This window comes from Chamaea fasciata, unplaced genomic scaffold (assembly GCF_029207755.1).
Source record: "Chamaea fasciata isolate MVZ Bird 193981 ecotype frontalis unplaced genomic scaffold, bChaFas1.0.hap1 SCAF_16, whole genome shotgun sequence".
Lineage (NCBI taxonomy): Eukaryota > Metazoa > Chordata > Aves > Passeriformes > Sylviidae > Chamaea > Chamaea fasciata.
The window spans coordinates 13874257-13894259 of record NW_027094101.1 but is presented as its reverse complement, the minus strand read 5'-3'; the positions used below and the strand labels follow the sequence as shown (position 1 = coordinate 13894259).

General features: G+C 54.1%; 1 protein-coding gene across 4 annotated transcripts; it reads right to left on the bottom strand.

Moving 5' to 3' along the window:
• Positions 1 to 382: 382 nt before the first annotated feature.
• On the bottom strand, positions 383 to 19805 carry CDIP1 (cell death inducing p53 target 1). Of its 4 annotated transcripts, none has more exons than XM_066198399.1 (6): positions 19752 to 19805; positions 3648 to 3745; positions 3002 to 3100; positions 2445 to 2591; positions 1895 to 2159; positions 383 to 1654 (listed from the first exon to the last, which is right to left on the bottom strand). In XM_066198399.1, exons 3-6 carry the CDS (start codon positions 3084 to 3086, stop codon positions 1543 to 1545), a joined length of 609 nt encoding a protein of 202 aa, XP_066054496.1. In that variant the 5' UTR covers positions 3087 to 3100; positions 3648 to 3745; positions 19752 to 19805; the 3' UTR covers positions 383 to 1542. The 4 variants fall into 4 exon arrangements, with proteins under 4 accessions (XP_066054496.1, XP_066054499.1, XP_066054498.1 ...); XM_066198402.1 differs by having other exon boundaries at positions 1895 to 2156; XM_066198401.1 differs by lacking the exon at positions 19752 to 19805 and adding an exon at positions 8083 to 8397.
• Between the last annotated feature and the right edge of the window lie 198 nt (positions 19806 to 20003).

Below are 20003 nucleotides of genomic sequence, written 5' to 3'. Positions count from 1 at the left end.
GGGGAAAGCCAAAAGCACTTCATTGTGAAAATGGGGAGGCTGGGGAGGGAGTTGAGGGGGAGAAAGGGAGTGCAGTCCCACACTGTTTCACTTCACTGACTCATGCAGCCCCTGAGGAACTCCTGTCCTAGCACCCCACTGTCCCTGCTATTTCCCCTGGGGTTTCCATGTGGGGAGGCTCACTGCCCTGCTCAGAGGACACAGCCAGGTGCTGTCAGGGCTTGGGGCTTTCCTGTGTTGAGGGGCTTCCTGGTAGGGTCGGGAAGCTCCTGCTTCCTGTGCTTGGTACTGCTGTACCCCCACCCTACCCTCATCCTCAGCTTCCCTGCAGGCAGATCAGCTGTGATTTTAGAGCAGGAGAGAAGAAAAGATGCACACGAGCTCAGGGTCTGTTATTTATTTACATAAAAACACTGACTAGTGCCACAGTTCCACCCCTGAGCAAACAGCAGCCGCCTGTGCGGGCCAGGCTGTGTTTGCAGACCTGTGTGCTGAGAGACTCCCCCACTTTGCTCTGGGAGCTGCAGGGGCAGGGGAGGGAGGAGCAGCCCCGAGGGGCTGAGCTGGGCTCCCAGGTCCTCCTGCCCCTGCTGTGGGAGTGCTGCTGGCAGCTCCTGTCGCTGCCTGCTCGCCCCTTCCTTCTGCCCCACATGAGCGAGCTAAAAATACCCCCTACACCACATGCAAGGAGGACCCTAGAGCCCCCGCCGGGCCCAGGACGGCTCCGGAGCTGCGGGCTGGTAACAATCTCCTCTAGTCTACGGGCCGGGCAGCCAGGACATGCCGGGTGCGGTTTTGGCTCTCAGGTTGCCATGGGGGCGAGGGCTGCTCGGGGCTGTCCCTGCCCCCAGAGCCGCGGCGGGGCTGGGAGGAGGCGCATGCAGCTGGAGTGGCCGCCGGGCAGGACGGAGGTGCTGATAAGGGTGGGTGCAGCCGCCGGGCCCCTCTCCGTGCTTAGAGGCAGCTCTGCCTCCCCTCGGGAAGGGGCTTTGCCACGGGGCCGCAGGGGGCTCTCGACCACACGGAAGCCTGGTGTGTGGCACTGCCCTGTCTCCTTGTCGCTGAGCCCCTTCCTGAAAGTGCCACAAAGGCTGTGCTGCGTCTCCTGAGGGCACCATGGACTGCTTGGGTCCCCTCCTGGGCTCCCATCCCGGCACATACCTGCGGCCAGGCACCCGCAGCACTAGGGGTCTGGGGTGGGCACCTCCAGCAGCTGCTGCTCTTCCCAGGGTTGCTCCAGGTGAGAGGGGCCTCGCTCACACCCTGGAGCGTAATGGGGCGCAGCGTGATGCCCCCCACTCCTGTGCACTGCAGGGCACCCCCACATACTGTCTCGGGCCTTGGCCTACCTCCCCTGTGCACCAGTGTCACCAATGCAAGTATTCCCAGTGAGGAGCAGAGCCGGGGGCAGGTGGTGGCAGCCCTGGGGAGGGAGCCGGGGATAACACATACACACCACCGGTGGGGGAAGCGAGGGGCGATGCACACGCGGAGAGGACGGAGCGGGGCGGGGCCGGTGCATTCCAGGGCTCCGGGGCGCCGTTAGCACATGCGCTTGTACGTGTAGATGTAGGCCTTGCAGTTGGGACACGTATGTGTCACGTCCTTGAAGTCATCGAACAGGCAGGGGATCAGGCAGCAGCAGAGATCACACCTGGAGCACAGGGAGAGGCAGAGATGCTGAGCTGGGGCAGCCCCTGGGCCTGGGGCTCACTCTGGGCTATGGGCAAGAGACGTGAGTAATTGCAGGAGCTGTCACCCCAGGAACCCCTCTGCTGCCCCAGTGCCACCTCTGTGCCAAGGTCCCCACCGTGCCCAACAGCTTGGCCAAGGCCACCGGCATTGGGGCTACCCAGGACCAACACGAGGCCCCAGCTCTGCTTGCAGCACCTACCCCACGAAGCAGCAGAAGAAGCCAAGAAGGAAGCTCATGAGCCCAATCTCGTAGGAGATCTTGGTGGTGATGGCTTGCTGGCAGTGGGGACACACGGTCTGCACGGGGGCACCCTGGAAGATCTCCCCCTGCAGCACTGTGACTGTGGTGGCGGCTCCCGGTGGGACGAGCACTGTGGCCGTGTGGCCACCAGGAGAGGGGTAGGGGCCTGGGGCAGGGTAGTAGCCCATGGGGGGGTGAGGGCCTGGGGCTGGGTAGTATCCTGCTGTGAATGAGAAACACAAACACGTGAGCACCTTCGCACATAGCAGGAGAGGCCCCATCCTTATGGGGAGGCCCCCACCCTGCTGCAACACCACCCTTGGAGTACAGAGTTGGGGCCAGCCCTGCTACAGGCACTGTGCCCCCGGCCCAGCCCAAGGAACCTCGCTGCAAGCTCCAGAGGGCAGCCCCAACCCCCTCTTGTGTGTCCCCCACTCCCCGGGGCACCAGGAAACACGTGCTTCTGCCCATGCCCAGCCCGTGTCCCCCAAGCCCTTGCAGGACTCACCTGGTGGCACATAGGGCCCAGAGCCATCCGCGGGCATGTGGGGCGGCACGAACCCCGGCTGCGAGGGTGGCTCATATGGGGGGGGGCCGAACTCAGGAGGGGGGATGGGAACCCCCTGGGGCTGTCCCACCACTGGGGTGACACCCTCTGAAAGGAAAACAGTCAGCAGCTAAGGAGGCAGGAGAACTGAGGGGAAGATGGGCTGTGTGCTCAGGGTAGCAACCCCGACAGGGAGGGGAGTCAAGAGGTGGCAGAAGGTGGGGAGCACCCCCTCAAGCTGCATCTTCTGAGCCACAAGAAACCCAAATTCGCCCCACAGCAGGGAGCAGTGCCAGGCTTTGAGCCGGGAGCGCTTCCTGCTCTTGTCATTGCCCCTCGGACCCCTCCTGCCTCCCCCAAGGGTGACACGGGGACAGATGAAGCCAGGCATTCATTGCAGCACCCTCCCCAGGCCGTGGAGGAGAGGCCACAGCCAGGCCAGTCCCAGGGAACCCACCCTCCCGTGGGTCCTGTCTGTTTGGCAATGTCCCCCCGAGCAGCTGGAACATCCCCAGTACCTGGTGCAGAGGGTGGGCCGTGCTTCTCTTCTATCAGCGGCGCCGAGGGGCCCCCCGGGTAGGGTGGGGGTGGGTCATTGGACATGGCTCCAGGCAGCCCTGCAGGGACAGAAGCCTTTAGGTGACACCAGCCTTTGGTGCCACAGGCACACGGAGCTGGCACGGTGCTTGGGGACAGAGGTGACGGGTAATGGAGGAGGGGCAGAACCAGGGGTATGGCCCCAAAGCTGGACAGGCTGTGCCCAGGCAGCAACTCTAAGGTGTAAAATCTTCCTGCCACCTCCATGGGGCTTCTCTGTAAAGCCCACCTGGTGCACAGCAGCTCATCAGGGCAGCTCTGGACTGCATGGCCACGCTCCAGGGCAGTGCTGGGCTGGAACGTGCTGTGCCAAGAGCCTTGGCTGCATCGTTGGGGTAACAAAGGTGGGCAAGAGCTGCCCACAGCCCCCCACCTCTGCCCTCAGTGACACAAAGCTGTGCCCTGGGGGGTGGCAGGACCCCCGCCCTGAGCCTGAAGCTCAAACTCCAGGACAGAGGGTGCAAACCCACAGAGCATTTCTAAATAAATCTCTAAATAAATCCAGTGAGTTAAGGTAAGACCATATTTAACAGTTGGAGCTGTTATTTTGGATGGGGTAGAATTTACCTGTCCTCTTCCCGGCAGCAACAGCTCAGAGGCCTTGACAGCTGAGAGAAGCAGCTCCTCTGAGCAGCACAGGCTGGAAGGCAGCTTCTTCCACTGATCTGCGTAAAAGGAGACAGCAAGTGAATTACAGAGATGGAGTGCAGTCACAGCTGCAGCACTGTCCTGGCTGCCACACCAAACCCCTTCTCTCCCCTGGGCAGGAGCCTTCCCACGTGCCCCCCCAGTGGCAGGCATGAGGATCTGTGTCCTTGGCACGTAGCAAAGCCCCACTGACACTCTTTGACATCCAAGGAAGTGCCACAACATCGAGAAACCTGACTTCCCCATTTCCACTGGCTCAGTTATAGCTGGTAGGATGTGACTGAATTGGGAAATACAAGTGAGAGGCTGCTCACTCAGTGCTTGGGACAGCTGCCATCAGGCATGGGACAGGGTGACATTGCTGTCCGAGCCCAGGGAGCAGTGCTGGGAGCTCCATCCTTCACCCCAACGGGCCAGGAGCAAATGTGACCCTGCTTGTCCCGTTTGCTGGCTCCAGTGCCACGTGCTGGGCAGCCAGCCCAGAGCACGGCACAGCCTGCACAGGCACCAGGCCAGGCAGCCAGTGCTGCCCCAGCCCTGCATTGCAGGTGTGCCCACAGAGGTGCCCGTGGGGCTCAACCACCTTCACCTGCAGCTGCCGGGCCAAGCAGAGCCAAGGACTTGGCAAGCAAGGCAGAAGACCCATGCCTCCCTCACCTGCATGGCTTTGCTTCACTCTACTCCTTTTTTCCTAGTCCATGCTCCCTGCCACCGAGCAGCCTCCTGCAAGGTAGCAGGAAATGTAATCAGTCCCCAGAGGAGCACCAGCACCTGTTGCTGCTCGCAGAGGAGCACACTGATCCCCCCCAGGAGCTGAGCACATTCCTGACAGACACAGGGTCTCCCCCAGGATGTCCGTATTTCCTGACTGGAATTCTTCCCCCAAGGTCAAGTGGTGTTACAGCCACACAGCTTCAAAGAGTAACACCGGGGCAGCTGGGGGTCATCTCCCTCCTGCTTCTCACTCCACTTTCTTCCTTAAGAGCCCAGGGAAGCAGAGTTGCCATGGCACGGAGCATTTCCAGGCACACAGCAGAGCCCGCCCTCTCCTTCAGTGACCTACAAAGCCACAAACTGGGCCGTGCTCCTTTTAGCTCAGCGGGGATGTGAAGAAAAGGAGGATTCATTCTTTCCAAAGTACCCAACCCTGCACATCCAGGAGCCTCAGACCTTCCTGTCCCCATGCCTGCAGGGGTTCTGGATGAGCCTAGCCCAACCGGAGCATCCCGGAGTCCTTACCTGGGGACAGCAGCCTGCCAGGGAGCTTTCCTTGCCCTCACATGTCCACTGTACCCACAGCTTTTCCAACATAATAGATCTCCTCCCATTCCTGCTCAGATGCTGCTTTCCCATAATAATCTTTCAACACTCCCCAGCCTCACTCCCCCCATCAAAGCAGCTGGCAAGTAAATGCAGGAGAGGAGGAGTCCTCCACCAGCCACTCCACCAACACCCATCAGGTGAAGGAACAGCCCCAGGGTGAGCCAGCCATTCCTCCTGCCACCCTGCCCAGAAGGTGACAGCCCGAGGGTCCCAGAGCCACACGTGCAGGGGATGAAGGGAGCTGTGGGATGTGGGGCCGCTCTGCTCGTACTTGGCAGGCTCAGTTGTTCCTAATGCAATATTCTGCTTATTAAAAAAGATCTGTAACGAGCAAGATGTTGGCTGTGTGCCCTTCCCAGGAGGAAAAGAAAGCCTGTTGCTTTTAAGCTTCTTAGAAGCTGTTTCTCTCCAGTGCTTTCGTTCATCTTAATGTGAGCAGCACAAACCCCAGCCCATTCCTGATGGAGAGTTCCGTGGGAAACCAGAGGGCACTTGGCTTCCCCTTGGCACTGGGCAGGAGCTGCCCCAGAGCATCCCTCACCAGCCTGGCACTGACAGTCCTGCGGTATTCCAAAATTACCAGGTTTAAGTTCAAGATCTGATGGAATCACCAATGTCTTGTGCAGGTCCTTTGGAGCACGGACACACCGCAAGATCCTAAGACTCAAAAGGAGTTGGTTATCATAGAAGGATGGAGAGAGGAGATGCTATTTCCAGCTACAAATGCAGATTAGCTCTTCTCAACTGGAAGAACAGCTTTTACTGGTTTCCTCTGCAAACTAACTACAGAGGATAAATCCACTATGGAAGCAGGATCATCACAAGCACTCCTTCAGTTAAACACAGGAGAAAGGCAAAGGACCCCCATGCCCCCAGGGAATTGTATTTGCTAAAGAAAATGAAAAAGAAAAGATTCCTATTAACCTGCTGGGGCACAGTAGTGTGACAGACACAACCAGGACAGCAGAGCTCCATCACAGCCTCCAAGCAGAAAGGGCTTGGCCCACCCTGGCTATGGCCTCAATCCGTGTGTCCTCCCCTGGCTCTGTGCTCCCTGATCTCATTCCAGGCAGCTTTTGGGTGAGAAGACGGCAACAGACTTCTAGGTCCCCTGTTCAGATCAGAGGTGTAACTCTCAGCCCCAAAGGTCTGTCTGAGGCTTCTCACACAGTGAGCACAGCCAACGTGCTGTGGGCAGCACTCAGCCCTGCCTGTGGAAACACAATGCTTTCTAATCCACCTCCTTCCTGTGCTCAGCAGCCTCCAATCCAGTTAATGAGGGATTGTACAATCCTAGAATGGTTTGGTTTGAAAGGACCTTAAAGCCCATCTCATTACAACAACCCCTGCCATGGACAGGGACACCTTCCACTGTCCCAGGCTGCTCCAAGCCCCATCCAACCTGGCCTTGGACACTGCCAGGGATTCAGGGGCAGCCACAGCTTCTCTGGGCACCCTGTGCCAGGGCCTGCCCACCCTCACAGGGAAGAATTTCTCCCCAATTTCCAATCTAACCCTGTCCTCTGTCCGGGTGAAGCCGTTTCCCCTTGTCCTGTCATTCCAGGCCCTTGTCCAGAGGGCACAGATCAATACCCCGGAGCCCCTGGTTCCCACTACTGACATGCTCAAACTGATACAAAGCAACTTCCAGCAGGGATGAGAGGAGCTGATGCGTCAGGGTCCAGAGTCCCATGCTGTCTGTATTTCCCTGTTACATCACTGCAGAAACAGTCTGGGATTCAAACATGGCAAGACAAAAGGTCTGCACATCCCACCTGCTTTCCAAACAGATAGGTGGGCACCACTCATCCAAAACAACTGGTGTGCAGTGGGACCAGGGAATATCGTGCCACTAGAACACCATAAAACAGATGATGCCACAGAGAGGACAGACACAGATAATTCAGATTTGGTCTGCTAATGCTGTTCTTCCCCGGCAGCAGCTGTTTGTGCTTCAAGCTGCTTCCTCCCGGATGAAATCTCCATGGGTGAGACAAACCTGGCAAGGGCAGAGCAGATGCTGGCAGGTTCCAACTCGCGTGCGAGCCCTGATGGAGCAGCACTGGCCCCAGCAGCTCTGAGTCAGCCTCACAGCACCACTGAGATCCATCCCACCGGCTGAAACAGCCTGGGCTCTCCTTGCTCCTGCTGCACTTATAACTGAGATGCACAGCAATTCAGCTTTGCCTCCTCCACGGGAGCGCAGGCTCCAACCACTGAGACAGGAAGCAGCATTTGTTCATACTCAACCACGTTCGGTGACGTTGACACTTCAAAAGCTGCTGCTGCTCACTTTTGGAGCTCTTCCTCCATTAAAAAAAAAAAAAACAAAAAACTTCTGATATTTGAAAAACTAAAAAACGACACTAAAATTCAATGAATAAATAAGAGAAAATATACAAGCATTTTCAGCTTCACCACACATCAAAGAGATGCAGATTCCAGCTTCCAGGCTTTTGGAAATACAGCTTTAAAAGCCAAGAGTCCTGAAGATGCTGGGCCCTCACTGAGACCAGCACCCTTCCTTTAGAAACAGGAACAGCATTGTGGCCAACACCATCCCAGTTTTCTTGTCCCCAGGAGAGGTACCTGTGTGCCACAGGCTACATGCTCCAGAAACTGGGAAATACTGACACTAGGAAGGGTATGGGCACAAAAGCCCGATCAGATGCTGGCAAAATCTCATTTGAGCCCAAGTCTGTTACTCTTCAAAAGGAGCTTCAGGGGCAGCAAGGAGGGACAACCGAGCAGGGTGTGCTGAGGAGGACGGAGCCATACCCTGACTGTGCCGATCCCAATCCCAATCGCCCTCCTCCGCAGTGGCATTTCCGAACGGCACCTCCAAAGCCAGCCTGGAGCTGCACGTTCCCTGTGTCACAGCAGTGCCTGGAGCTCACAGGGATGCTGCCCCTGCCCGTGCTGTGCCCGGGGATCGCAGGGCCGTGCCCTCTCCGGGCGCGTGCCCGCTTGCACAGTCGGCAGGGATGCGGCTCAGCTCCCACCACGCGCAATCCCACCGGACAGCTCTTACCTCCAAAGGAGAGACAGCATAAATCTCTGCTGAACAAGCAGTACCACTGGTTATTTCTGCCTGGCTTTTATGCAGAACAACAAAAAGATGTTTTGCCTGCAAATGAGCCGAAGCTCCCCCTCAGCTTTGCCTCTTCCCATGCGCATTTGCTGCCCCCAGCCTGCACACCACCTCCCCGGAACCAGGAGGGGAGGAACAAACAGCACAGAGTGCTTCAGCCTCCGTGAGAGACAAGGATGTGCTGGCAATTCTTGACCATGGACCCGCTCCTTTACCCGCTGTTAACCTTGGCAACACCTCCTCAACTCCTCGTCCTGGTCTTGGACAAGGCAGCAAGAGGGCGCATGCCTGCAACGCTCTGCGAGGCACCGATGGAAACAGAAACCCGAGTGAAGGACTGAAGGAAAGGTCTGTTCTTTTTCTGAGCAACTCAGCTGTGTTTTCCCAAGTCCAAGTCACTGCCAGGGAGAATAAACCCACTGTTCAGGAACAGCCAGGCTGCTCCCAGAACAGCAGATTTCTTCCACACTTCTGCAGTAAGATTTCAGCTGCAGAAAACTGCTTCTTCCAGGAGGGTCAGGCTGTTCCTTCAGTGCGGGTGCAGAAAGCTCAGCTGGCAAGGCAGGCCAGCAGCTCTCCTTTAAAACCAAGGAATTCTGGAGAAGAAGGTTTTTCATCATTCGAACCAGGTCTGTCAGACAGCCAAAGCTCCCTGCTCTGCTCTCCAGTATGTGAATTCTGGAGGAGCTTCCCCATTGCAGCCGTTTACCTGGGGACCTTGGACATATCGTTTGACCTTCTCTGTGCCACCGTCACCCGGCAAACAAATCACCTCAGAGCAGGATCCTCGCTGGCAGCCAGGTGCTGTATCCAAAGCAAGATTTCTCAGGGCATTAAATCCAAAGCACAATCAGATAATCTCCACAGCGCAGCCCCGGTGCAGCTGTCCTTGGCCACAGATTCAAATTACCACTTCCAGCAGCTCCTCCGCATGGATATCAGGAAAACCAGACACAAAATCCTCCCTGCTTAAGACAAGGAGGCTTTATCTGCAACACCCACAAAGGGTTACGTGCGGGAGGAGCTCCTGCAGGACCCGCTGCTGCCTCTGGGATTCTCTCCAGTGCTGTTCGCCTCCGGATGGGCTGACCGAGCGCTCTTGGCTCTTCAGGCTGGGGCTGCAGAAACAGCCTTGCCAGGACCTGCTTAACCTGAGTATTTAAAGAAAAACCAGCCAAAATGAAAAGAAGAAAAGATGAGGTAGCTTGTTCTCTCTGCTGTTGGCTCCCAAGATGTGGCACACGGCTGTGGACAGCATCACGTGCTGGCAGAGCTCACCGTGACATCCAGGAGCCAGGAGGGGCTGAAAGGGAGGACAGGTCACAACCCCACACTTCAAAACTGGACCCCAGCCCTTCCACGTGGCAGAAACTGGGGAAAACTGAGATGTACACAGAGCACTCTGCACCACCAGGGCAGCTGAATCTGGCCCCCAAAAGCAAGTTTTCTGAACACGGAGGAAGCAGGGAGCACCTTGCAGCCAGGCTGCCCCACAGGCTGCCACTGGCCCTGGAAAACCCACTCTCCCACTCAGGAGGTGCTCATTGTTCAGACCCTTCCAGCAGCTGTCCTGGCTGCACGGGAGAAGACAGGCTGCAACACACCAGGTGTGCTCATGGATGTGATTAAAATAACATTAAAGATAAAGCTGAGCTCCTCTGCACCCTACCAATGTGCTCCAGAGAGATGAGAAAAGGAGGGTGCTGCAAGCCAACTCCCCGGGGAAGCAGAGAGCTTTTCCATGAGACTTCCACTGCAGTTCACAAAGAATCCAAGCTAACACTTGATAACATCCATGGGAAAGCATCCAGTGATGGCAGCAGCTGTTGCCTCCAGTCCTCTGTATCTACTTAATTTTCCCCCTGAGAGGATACATCCTGCATTACATCATTCCCTTGATATCTGTTAATAATGGTGGTAACACAACCTGGCAGAATCTCAAGCAACTAAACCCAACATCTACTCCAACACTGTGTTTTAATGTAGCATCAAACACAACTGTGCCACAAGAACAGCTGCTCATTTAAACAAGCAAACAAAAATACCCCAGCTCAAGAAGCTTAACAGCAAGCAGAAGCCTCAGGAGGTCGGGAGAAGCTCCACAACTCTTAAGCACAGTCACAGATCCGAGCTCACCTCTGACGGCAGCCCTGAACAGAGGCTTAAGGATGAGTTAGGAAGGGATCAAAGGCAGAAGTGTCAGTCCCTCCCACTCCCAGCACTCATGGTTTTAGAGACTGGGCAACCTGGAGGTTCTCCGTGGAGCACCCCAGGTCATTCCCAGTCACCAAGTACTGCTCTTCAGTTACCTACACAAAAAAAGCATCTCCTGCTGTCAGCATCTGCTACCTCCCATTTGGGGGACAGCAGCACAGAGAAGCTGAATATACAATGAGTACCCACTATGTCTCACAGCAAAACCCAGGGTTTTATAGATTCTCTTTCCAACACCAAAATAAAAACATTTTATTTCTTTAAGCATCCACTCTTTCATTTCTCCCTCCTTCTACAGAATTTTTCGAGAGAAAGTCAAATAACACAGCTACATCAATGCTGAATCAAACTGAGTGCGTGTGTGACATCCATTAAATGACACAGTGAGCTCCAAGGGAGGAGGAAATTAGAATCAGAGATGATCAGCACTTTTGCATTTCAGTCTCAGAATTAATCAGAGCCCAAGAGCGTATTCAGAATTCCCTTGCAGATTTTGCAACACAATGAAATAATTTTGCATACATTGGTGGTGATTCCAGATCCATTTTCAAGCGCTGTACAAAACACACGCCACTGCACTGATGTTTCCCTACCCGAGGAGAGCACCAGCTTGCTGTAGGACTGGCTCCAGTCTCCAGCATTAGCATCTCCCATGCTCACAGATCCCCCTGCCTCGGCGCCAGAGAAGCTGCTGACATTCAGATTTAACCAGCACAATGTCACCTTGCACTTTTTTTGGAGGACTAGTGTGAAGTGCTCTGTGTCACTCAATTTTATGCTCACTCTTTGCAAAGGAGTGTGGTTTGGGGTTCTGCAGGATCTTGTGCGTAAGGTCTGAGATCTCTCCTGAGTCCCACTGCCAGCAAGGAGGACCCACACACAGCCCAAGATGTGCACTGGAGGAACTTTTCCATACTGAGGCCATTCATGATACCACACCCACTTTCTTGCTCCCACAGAACTTCCCAGTTCCAGACTGGGACCTCTCCTGGAGTTGCCCAGGGCCACCAGCACGAGGCTGGATTGTCCCGTGGCATTTGGACACGAGGAGGGTACCTGGCACTGACTGCCCTGCTCCCAACCCCAACTCATTTGGGCTGCTCAAAGACAGATGATGATGTCCCAGAGGGGAAAACCCTTGGATTAATCAACAGCCACTGCGTGTGCCCAGTGCTGGGCACCCCCGAGTTACACAGAGCTCCTGCCATTCCCAATTCTTCCTCCAGTTCCCACCAGACTTGGCTGGTCCACAATGACCTGCAGGTCCAATAAAGTCATTTTCACTCCAGGCATAACTGTGGTTTCAATTTGCAGCACCACTTCCTGCCAACTCCTTCATAACCCCTTCCCCAAAGCTCCCACTGAAAATCTAGGACAGAGCTGGACTCCAAGCAGCCCCAACACACAGAACATCCCTCCCCAGGTCCCTGCTCCGGGCTCTTCCAAACCCTTTCTCTCTCACAGCAACACCTCACTGCTTTGCCACTCCACAAAAAGCATCACTGGTCAGAGGGTTTGGAACAGTCCCGAGGCCGGGTCACTGCTCCCACAGGAGAGGACGGGACAGGGAAGATTCAAGCCCATAATAGCAGGATGCCCTCAGGGCAGGTGAACAGCTCAGCTGCTCAAATCCTCTCCTGAGCCGGAGGAAGACAGAGCAGCTGCCACAGTTACGACACTAAACCGGCTGGGAACTGCTTTCTCTCACATCAGAACAGCCCAGCAGGCAGCTCCAAACTGAGCTCCCACCACGCTAAACCATCCTGAAACACGGCAAGGAGAGTCTGGAAGGCTGAATTACACCCCCTGTGACAGCCACGAACTCTGGGGGAAACCTCCGTTCCCAAAACACAAATATGCTCCAGATGCCATTCCTGTGGAAGACCTGCAACAAGCCCAGGGCAAGAGCTGAAATTTAACACCGGTGGAAAGGGTGTCTAGTCCCCGCTGGCTCAAAGAGCACGTGAAGATTTTGGAGGAGCTGAGCAGTCCCAGCAGCGCAGGTGGGAAGGACAAGCTGAGGCTTCAGCACAGGCCCAGCCTCCTGCAAGCACTTCCTGATATAGCACAAAGCAGAATAAAGGCGTTAAGTCAATTAGGAGACAAACCAAAGATGCCTCTGTGAAAAGGGCAGCATGCACACACCACCAGCAGCTTTTTTATCCAGTGCTCAGCTAAAAACACAAGCCCAGAGGAGTGGGCAGCAGCCAAAATCCCATGCTCACTGCACTCCTCCATATTCCAGGCTTTATCCTCCCCTCCAACACACGGATCCAGCTCCCCATCTGCCATGAGCTGGGTGACTGGGACCCCTGAGGAACTCAAAAGCATCCCAGCTTGGAGTCACTGCAGCAAGGGTACAGCTTTGCCTCCAGTCCATGCTTTCCTCCCAAAACGGAGCTGCACTGAATCCCACGGGTTCCCTTCCCTCCTTCAAAAGGGTGCCCTGCTTCTCATTCGGAGTAATAATCAATAAAATCTAACCGGCTGCTCTTCATTCATCCCCAGCCAGAAATGTAATCTCCTGTTAACAGCACAGCCCTGAACACATCATTTATCTGCTGCGGGTACCAGCACGCGCAGATTTTACAGCTGGAGAGAGTGGGGCTGCCTGCATCACAACGACTAATTTATTCTCAGAAAGGCTAATTTAATCTGGCAGTGAATGTTCTCAAAGCCTCCTCACACAGAGCAGCTTTTCTCTTGGTTGGCTTAACAACAATACAGCACATCCAAAAACGTGGAGGGATGCTAAGGAAGAACACTGCCCCTGTGTTTCGAGCCCTCTAGTCTGAAAAATTTCTCTTGGTAACTACAGGCTTTGAGAAAACATAGAGTCCCTCTGGTTTTTCAGAAAGCTAACTGTATTTTCAAGGCAAAATATACAACAGTGTAGGCTATTTCCCCCTCACATACAACTGTGAAAGAGCTGGGCTAAACTAAAACCCAGCAAAGGTTGTCTAGTATTAGACAACTCATTCACTTCACATCAAGAGCAGCAGCCAGCACATGTGGTCTGGGGGTGCTCCTGCCACAGCAGGTGCCTTTCCCCAGCCCACACTACAGAGGAATAAACTTCAGAACAAATCCAAAAGCTTTTTGTTCTGAAAGGCTGGGTAACTGCACCATTAAGTGCTTCAGAGGGAGCATCCTTCAGCTTCCCAGCCTCTGCCATCTGCAGGGGGACAAGAAGTAAGCCATCAGAAAGTTTTTTCTTTCATTGTTTTTAAATTCTGGGCGGCATTTCCCCTTTACTTGTGACAGTACACACAAAGGCAGTGTGTACCCACAGCCAGGCTGAGGCACCTGATCCTCCATGGACATGGCACCACGTGCTGGTCCTCACCCGGATCCATCTGCCCCTCGCCCAGGAGATCACTGGAGAGCCAAGCACAGCTCCGTGGGGTCAGAGGGGCTACAACAAAGCAGACTGGAGCTTTACAATAGACAGAGCTGGAGCAGTCTAACCCTCCACGCTCAGGATTGCCACCACCATCCTGCTGGGAAAGAAAAGCTGCTGCTGTGCAAGCCTGGATCGTGTCTGAGAGGGCTCCTTTGCTACAAGGGCAAAAACATGCCCCAGATGACATCCAGCAATTTAGGACGATTCAGTAATGTGGGAAAAAGGCAAAAATCAGAGGGGAGCAGAGCATTTACGCAGGCCACAGAAGAAATGGAGAGGAAAACAACACAACACTCCCCTTGTTTCTATCTGTCAGGAATTGCTGTCCCAAGAATAGCCTATTCAGAAACCAGGAAACTCAGAGAGTGGCAGGGAAGGGCTGAGTCATGGCCATTTGGAAAAAAAAAAGAAACAACCCACAACAAACCAACCCAAAAGGGAAGGAGAAAAAACACGGGACAGCAGCTGTCCTGGATCTTGGAGATATGAACAAGTCAATCCAGAACATATTAGTCAATCTTTTTTTTCAAAAGCTCTGCAAACAAATGGTACTGCCATAAAATGCAGCTGACCCTCCCTCTTTTGGGAAGCAAATTGTTGTACCAGGAAAAGGTACACAAACTACTCCCAGCTTGTGCCCTCATTTTTGTTCCTCTCCAGCATTAGCATCCAAATACCCCAAAGATTTCCAGGCTGGGGCAAGTGCTTTCCCTTTGGAAAAGCACATCCATGCCAGGGATGCTATTAGCAGAGGGTGAGGAGCCATTTCCCTTCCCCACAGAGGAAGGGCACGAGGTAAAACATTACTTGGATGGGCTTCCCACAACTCTGTGAACAGATTGAACAGATGAGCCAAAGCCAAGTGCTCCCATCTCACACCCAGCCTCAGCACTGCCTGTCTGGCCCCCAGCAAAAGTCTTCCCACATGACAATCTTTGTTCTGTGACCTAAATGAAATCAATTGTACAATAATTCTCCCCAGGACAATAATCTTGTTCACTCACCCATCATCTGAGAGATTACACCTGCTCTCCAGCTGTGGGGCTCTGGTCGAAAGAGATTTCTGAGCAATGAGGGGCTTATTTTTCATACAGTTCCTTGATGATCCTTCACAAATCAGGGAAGGGGGGACTGTCTATCTTTTCAATCAAACAGCTAAGCTTCTAAACATATCTGGAAAAACACCTTTTGATTCATTTTATCTTGCCCTGTGAGCTACTGTCAGATCAAAGCTGCAAAGGGAGGAAGTGGGAAGCCCCTCAGAGCTGCTGCCTGTGGGGAGTGGGTCAAGACAAAGCCTGCTGTCCCCAGACTGTGACAGATCACCTGTGCTCAGGTGTAACTGCTCACCTTCTCCCAGCTCTGGGAATGGCTGGGAAAACCACAAGCCCTTCATATGTACACTCAACTCCAGAACGAGAGCTCAAGGAAACTGTCCCAAAGCAAACAGACTCTCATGGTTCAAATTGTGAGTAAAATTTCTTTTCTCTGCAGCCATGCAACGCAAGGAGCAAATAAAGATGAAATACAGCGACAGCATGGGCTGACGTGCATGCATCACAGTAAGGTGCGATGGATGGAATTTAGGATTGTAACACAGAATGCAGGATGGAACGGTAAATGTAAAAGTATTCAGCTTAAAGCAGAATACTTCTTCCAAAAACATCTTCCAAAGCTGTTAATAGGGAGCCAGGCTGCTAGGGCAAGGTAGGGAAGGTTCTCCTCCTAAATGCAGAGACTGGGTATCAAAGGTTCAGGAACGTACACAGGAGAGACAGTTTGGGGCAGTGGGACCCCCATCTCAGCAGAAATGCTTTACTCTAAAATCTATGGGAGAACTGGGTAATATTCCGTTTTCTTATTTAGAAAGGATAGTAACGCACAGTAACCTTACTAACCACAGTAACAATGAAATATATTACTTAATTTTCACAGAAAGCCCCAGCTCAGCTCTTCATTCTCTGATGATCTCAGGTTCCTTCGTGCCAAGTGGTACAAAGTCAAACATGCACTGCCAGCAGCTGCTCTGCACAGTTCCTAAGATGTTAATCACATTGCCACCTTTTGGGGCTATTTATTTTCTTACCCTAAATGCAGGCCTGCTAAGAGAGCCCAGATTAAAGCCAGCTGCACTGAAGTGCCTCACGTGGAGATGTGCAGCACGAAGCACTTTGCTCCTGCCTTCGTCCTCCACCCAGATCGATGACCAGGACAGGGCTGCTCTCAAACAGCTGTTTCTCACCACCACAAATACACAAATTTAAAACTGCAGCCACGAGGCAGCTCAGAATGAATGGGCCCAAAGCAAAACTGTAACAGCAGCCAAGAGTCTCCCTGAGCGTTTCAGGCCGGAAATAAAATCTGAGCTCTCCCTGCCTCAGAGACTTTATTGGGGTGAGAAAATGGATCCTGGTTTCCTATGGCAGCTGCTCCAGTTGCATTCCCTTTGATCAGAGGAGGAGACGGGCCCTATGCAGAGCTTGTAAACATCTGACACTGCTCATGAAAGTGGCACTGCCTCTCTCCAGCTGTGAGAGGGATACCCAGTGCTGTTCGGGAACAGCAGGGAAACAGCAAGGTGAACATCACACCCCAAGGCACAAGTTGCTCCTCGTGTGTTTTTTGAAGGAAGAAGTGTACACGGAGCTCTGTGTTTGCACACTTGTGTGCTCAGGTGCCTTGCTCTGAAACCTTCAGGAGAGTTGACTGGCTCCAGGCTGGAGCCCTTTGCCTGCATAAGAGCTGCAAAATCAGGTCCTGGAAGCAAAACCAACCAAAAACCTCCAGCGTCTTGCAGAACTAAAGTTCCCACTACAAACCATTACTGTTCTTGTATCAGGGAAAAGGGAAGAGTAGTGCACAATTCAAGTCCTTTTAAGACATCACTGCTAAGAGCCACCAGGCATATCAGCATCTATTTGTTGTTTCCTGACTCTCCTGCCCACCCTGTGTTCAGTTTTGCATGGCCCACTCTGGGAGAACACCTTCTGTGTAGTTGGCACACCTGTCTAGAAGCTCAGATATATTCAGTCCTGCTGCCTTTGTCATTATTTTAATCTCCATGTTATTCAAATGTTATTTATTGCCTCTCTGGCTCACCGGGCAGCCACCAGCCTTTCCTGGAAAGCTGTTGCATGGTACAGAGCCCTGCTAATAGTGGCAAGAGTGAAGCACCAGCCCCACTGCAGACCCCACAAAACCCACTATTTAAAAAAATCTCATTTCTTTCAATTCAGGGTATTCTCTCCTGATTTAAGCAATCATAAGAAATCAAATGTAGGGCTTCACAATGTACCTCAAACAGATGTAGAACACTGAATTTCATACTTCTCTTTACCCACAAGCAGAAAACAAGTCGTGCATCAGAGCAGATACTAACAAGTTTATGTATTTCCTTCCAAAACCACTCATCCTCATACTGGAAGATCAAAAACATCCTTTAAACACATGCATTTATCTGCTAAATTCACAGCTTAAAGGGAAAAAATATATTATTTTGCATAATAAAATTGCTTTCATCCCTTCTTTGGCTGTGTTAGTAAGACTGGCAATGGCAACACTTCTGCAGGTGCCAACACTGTGACAAGGACCCAGACTCCCCCCAAAACATACAGAAGTTGTGGACAGGCTTTAGTCTGGCCCCTGCCTGAACATCCCTCAGCTACAGGAGCACCTTAGCTGTGTTTCCAGGGCGTTTGCCACCTGTGCATCACCCAGAAGGAAAGCAGTGCCCATTGTGGCTTCCCACACACAGAAAGAGCTGATTTGTTCAAAAACACGCTCATAAACCAACACCAGGTGCTGAGAGACACGTTCTCCCTCCCTTCATAACTGCAGCTGAGACAGAGCAGAACAGGATCACAAGGAAGTGCATTTCAGAACCGAATTTGAGGTGCAAGACCTGTTGAGGGAACACAAGAAGCTCAGCACAGTCTTCCATCTTATATTAGGAAGGGTTGTGAAATCAGAGAAGCTCCCTCACCTTTACTGTCCCTGTCCCACCTGTGGCAGGATGTTTTGGCACTCAGTAGGAACACACACCCCCCCCCATTCCCAGCACCAGCCCTGAGCACACAGGGCCAGCCCTGCAGGAGCACCTGGGCACGACTGGCCACGTTTGCTCCCCTTGGCATTGCTCGGGGACACCTGGGGACGCCGCTCCATCCCCCTGCCCTTGTTACAGGCATGAAGTCACTGCCTGCCTGCCTGCCTCCAAGATGGAATTAGCTCCTCACGTAACACCTGAGGAGAACAGGGCAGGAACATGGCCAAACACGTCCGGGGATTTCCTGGGGCACACAGATGTCACCACAACACTGGGACAGAGAAGCCTTTGGGAGAGGAAAGTTCTCATTTTTCAGCCTGTGCTTTCCACACAAGTTTGTTTAGATCCTGAACGTGAATGGTTATATCCCACACTATGGCTATGTAATACTCACTGCAGTTTTCCCTGCTGCCCACTCTGGTCACACTCTGAAATCAGCAGGGCCCCTGCTGAAATTAAAGCCCCACTTTAAGTACTTTGGGTGAAGGGAACAAACAGGAGGCTCTCGTGCATATTCCCAAAGTGTTTTTCAGAGAGTTCTACATACAGTCCTAACTCACTAGAATTATAACTTAAAACATTTCTACTTAAAATCATTGTGCCTGACCTCATCTCTACCACCTGATATTTTAGGCTCAGTCTAGAATGTGACAACAGCCAGTCGCCTCCCCAGTTCTCACTAGTGCAAGGAGACCACCTGAGAGCAGCTTTTCCTTGGGCCAGGGGGCACAAACCTACACTTGCAGGGACCAGAAGAAGTTTAACCTTGAGCCTGGCTCATCTGGAGGATCCAGAGGACACTGGCATGGCAGTGTCCATCCCAGCCTGCATGTTCCCACTCCTCTACACAGCCCTGGAGCTCTCCCCAGGATCCCAACCTTATTCCTCTGTTTCGCAGCAACCACCACCTCCTGTGCTTTTCCTAAGGCAACCAAACACTGCCTAACAGCTGCTACCCTTTGCCTTTCCAGTCGCCTTGGGAGGGAGAAACCAGATCTCACCATTTTAATGGTTAAAAACCCCACAGGAATGTTGATTCTTTGCTGTTTGTTGCTGCGCATTAACTGGAGGAGCCCTCCTCATTTCACGCTGCCAATGTGCCAATATCATCCTCACCCACCATCATTTCCTTCTGCTTGTCAAGACGTCTCAGCTTCTTTCGGCTCCTCTAAAATGGGCTCATCCTCCCTGATCACTGGGCGAGCTAGTCTCTCCCGAGCAGGGATAACTGGAAACACACACGCTCGTTCCCAGGCCTGCTTCCCTGCTCTCCCGGGGTCTGTGTGGATCACATTTGCCCCTCTCTGAGCCGTGCCCGCCCTGCAGCCCCCGCCGTCCTCCCGCCAGCTCCTGACCTCGGCCGGGCAGCCGCGCTCGCCTTACACCGGCAAGTCTCTTCCCAAGCACACGACCTCGCTTTCCACCCGATTAAATTTCATCCCAGCCCTCCCGTCCCGACCCTTCCCGGCACTGCTGAGGGCACAGAGCCGAGGCTGTGTAAGATTTCAGCAGGACCCTGCGACACCCCGTCAGCGTTCAAGGCCCGTGCGAGGCCAGGGCTGCCTCCCGCCGGTCTCCCGGCCCGTGTCCCCGTCCAGCCGCACGGCCCCGGCCCCGCAGCCAGCGCTCCCGCCGCGGCCGAGCCCCGAGCCCTTCCCTCGGCCTGCTTCCTGCTCTCGGGGTTAACCAGGGCTTGATTTCCGTCCCTTCTCTACCCAAGAGCGTAGTGCTGCTCTTCTCCTGCCTCTGTCCCCGCCGGCGCTCGGTGTCTCCCCGGCGCCGAGCGTCCTCCCGAGCTCGGTATCCCCGCTCCGGTTCTCAGTGTCTCCCTCCGGCATACCCAGCCGGCCCCGCCGCCGGGAAGGCGCCGCGGCCTGGCCGGGGCTGAGGGGGCCCGGGCCGCCTTCCCGCCGCAGCCCCCGGCCCCCGGTCCCCACAGGCACCTACCGGCTCCCGGCGGCGGCTCCGGCACCTGGCGGCGGCGGGCGGGGCGGGCCGGGCTGGGCGGGCGGTGCCGCGGCGGGGCGGGCCCGGGCCGTGCTGGGCCAGCCGGGGGCCGGGCCGGGCCTGCTGCCGCCGCGCTGGGCAGCGCCGGGGAGCCGCCGGCTCGGGGAATCACGGCACGGTTTAGGCTGGAAGGGATCTTAAAGCCCGTCCCGATCCACCCCCTGCCATGGGCAGGAACACCTTCCGCCAGAC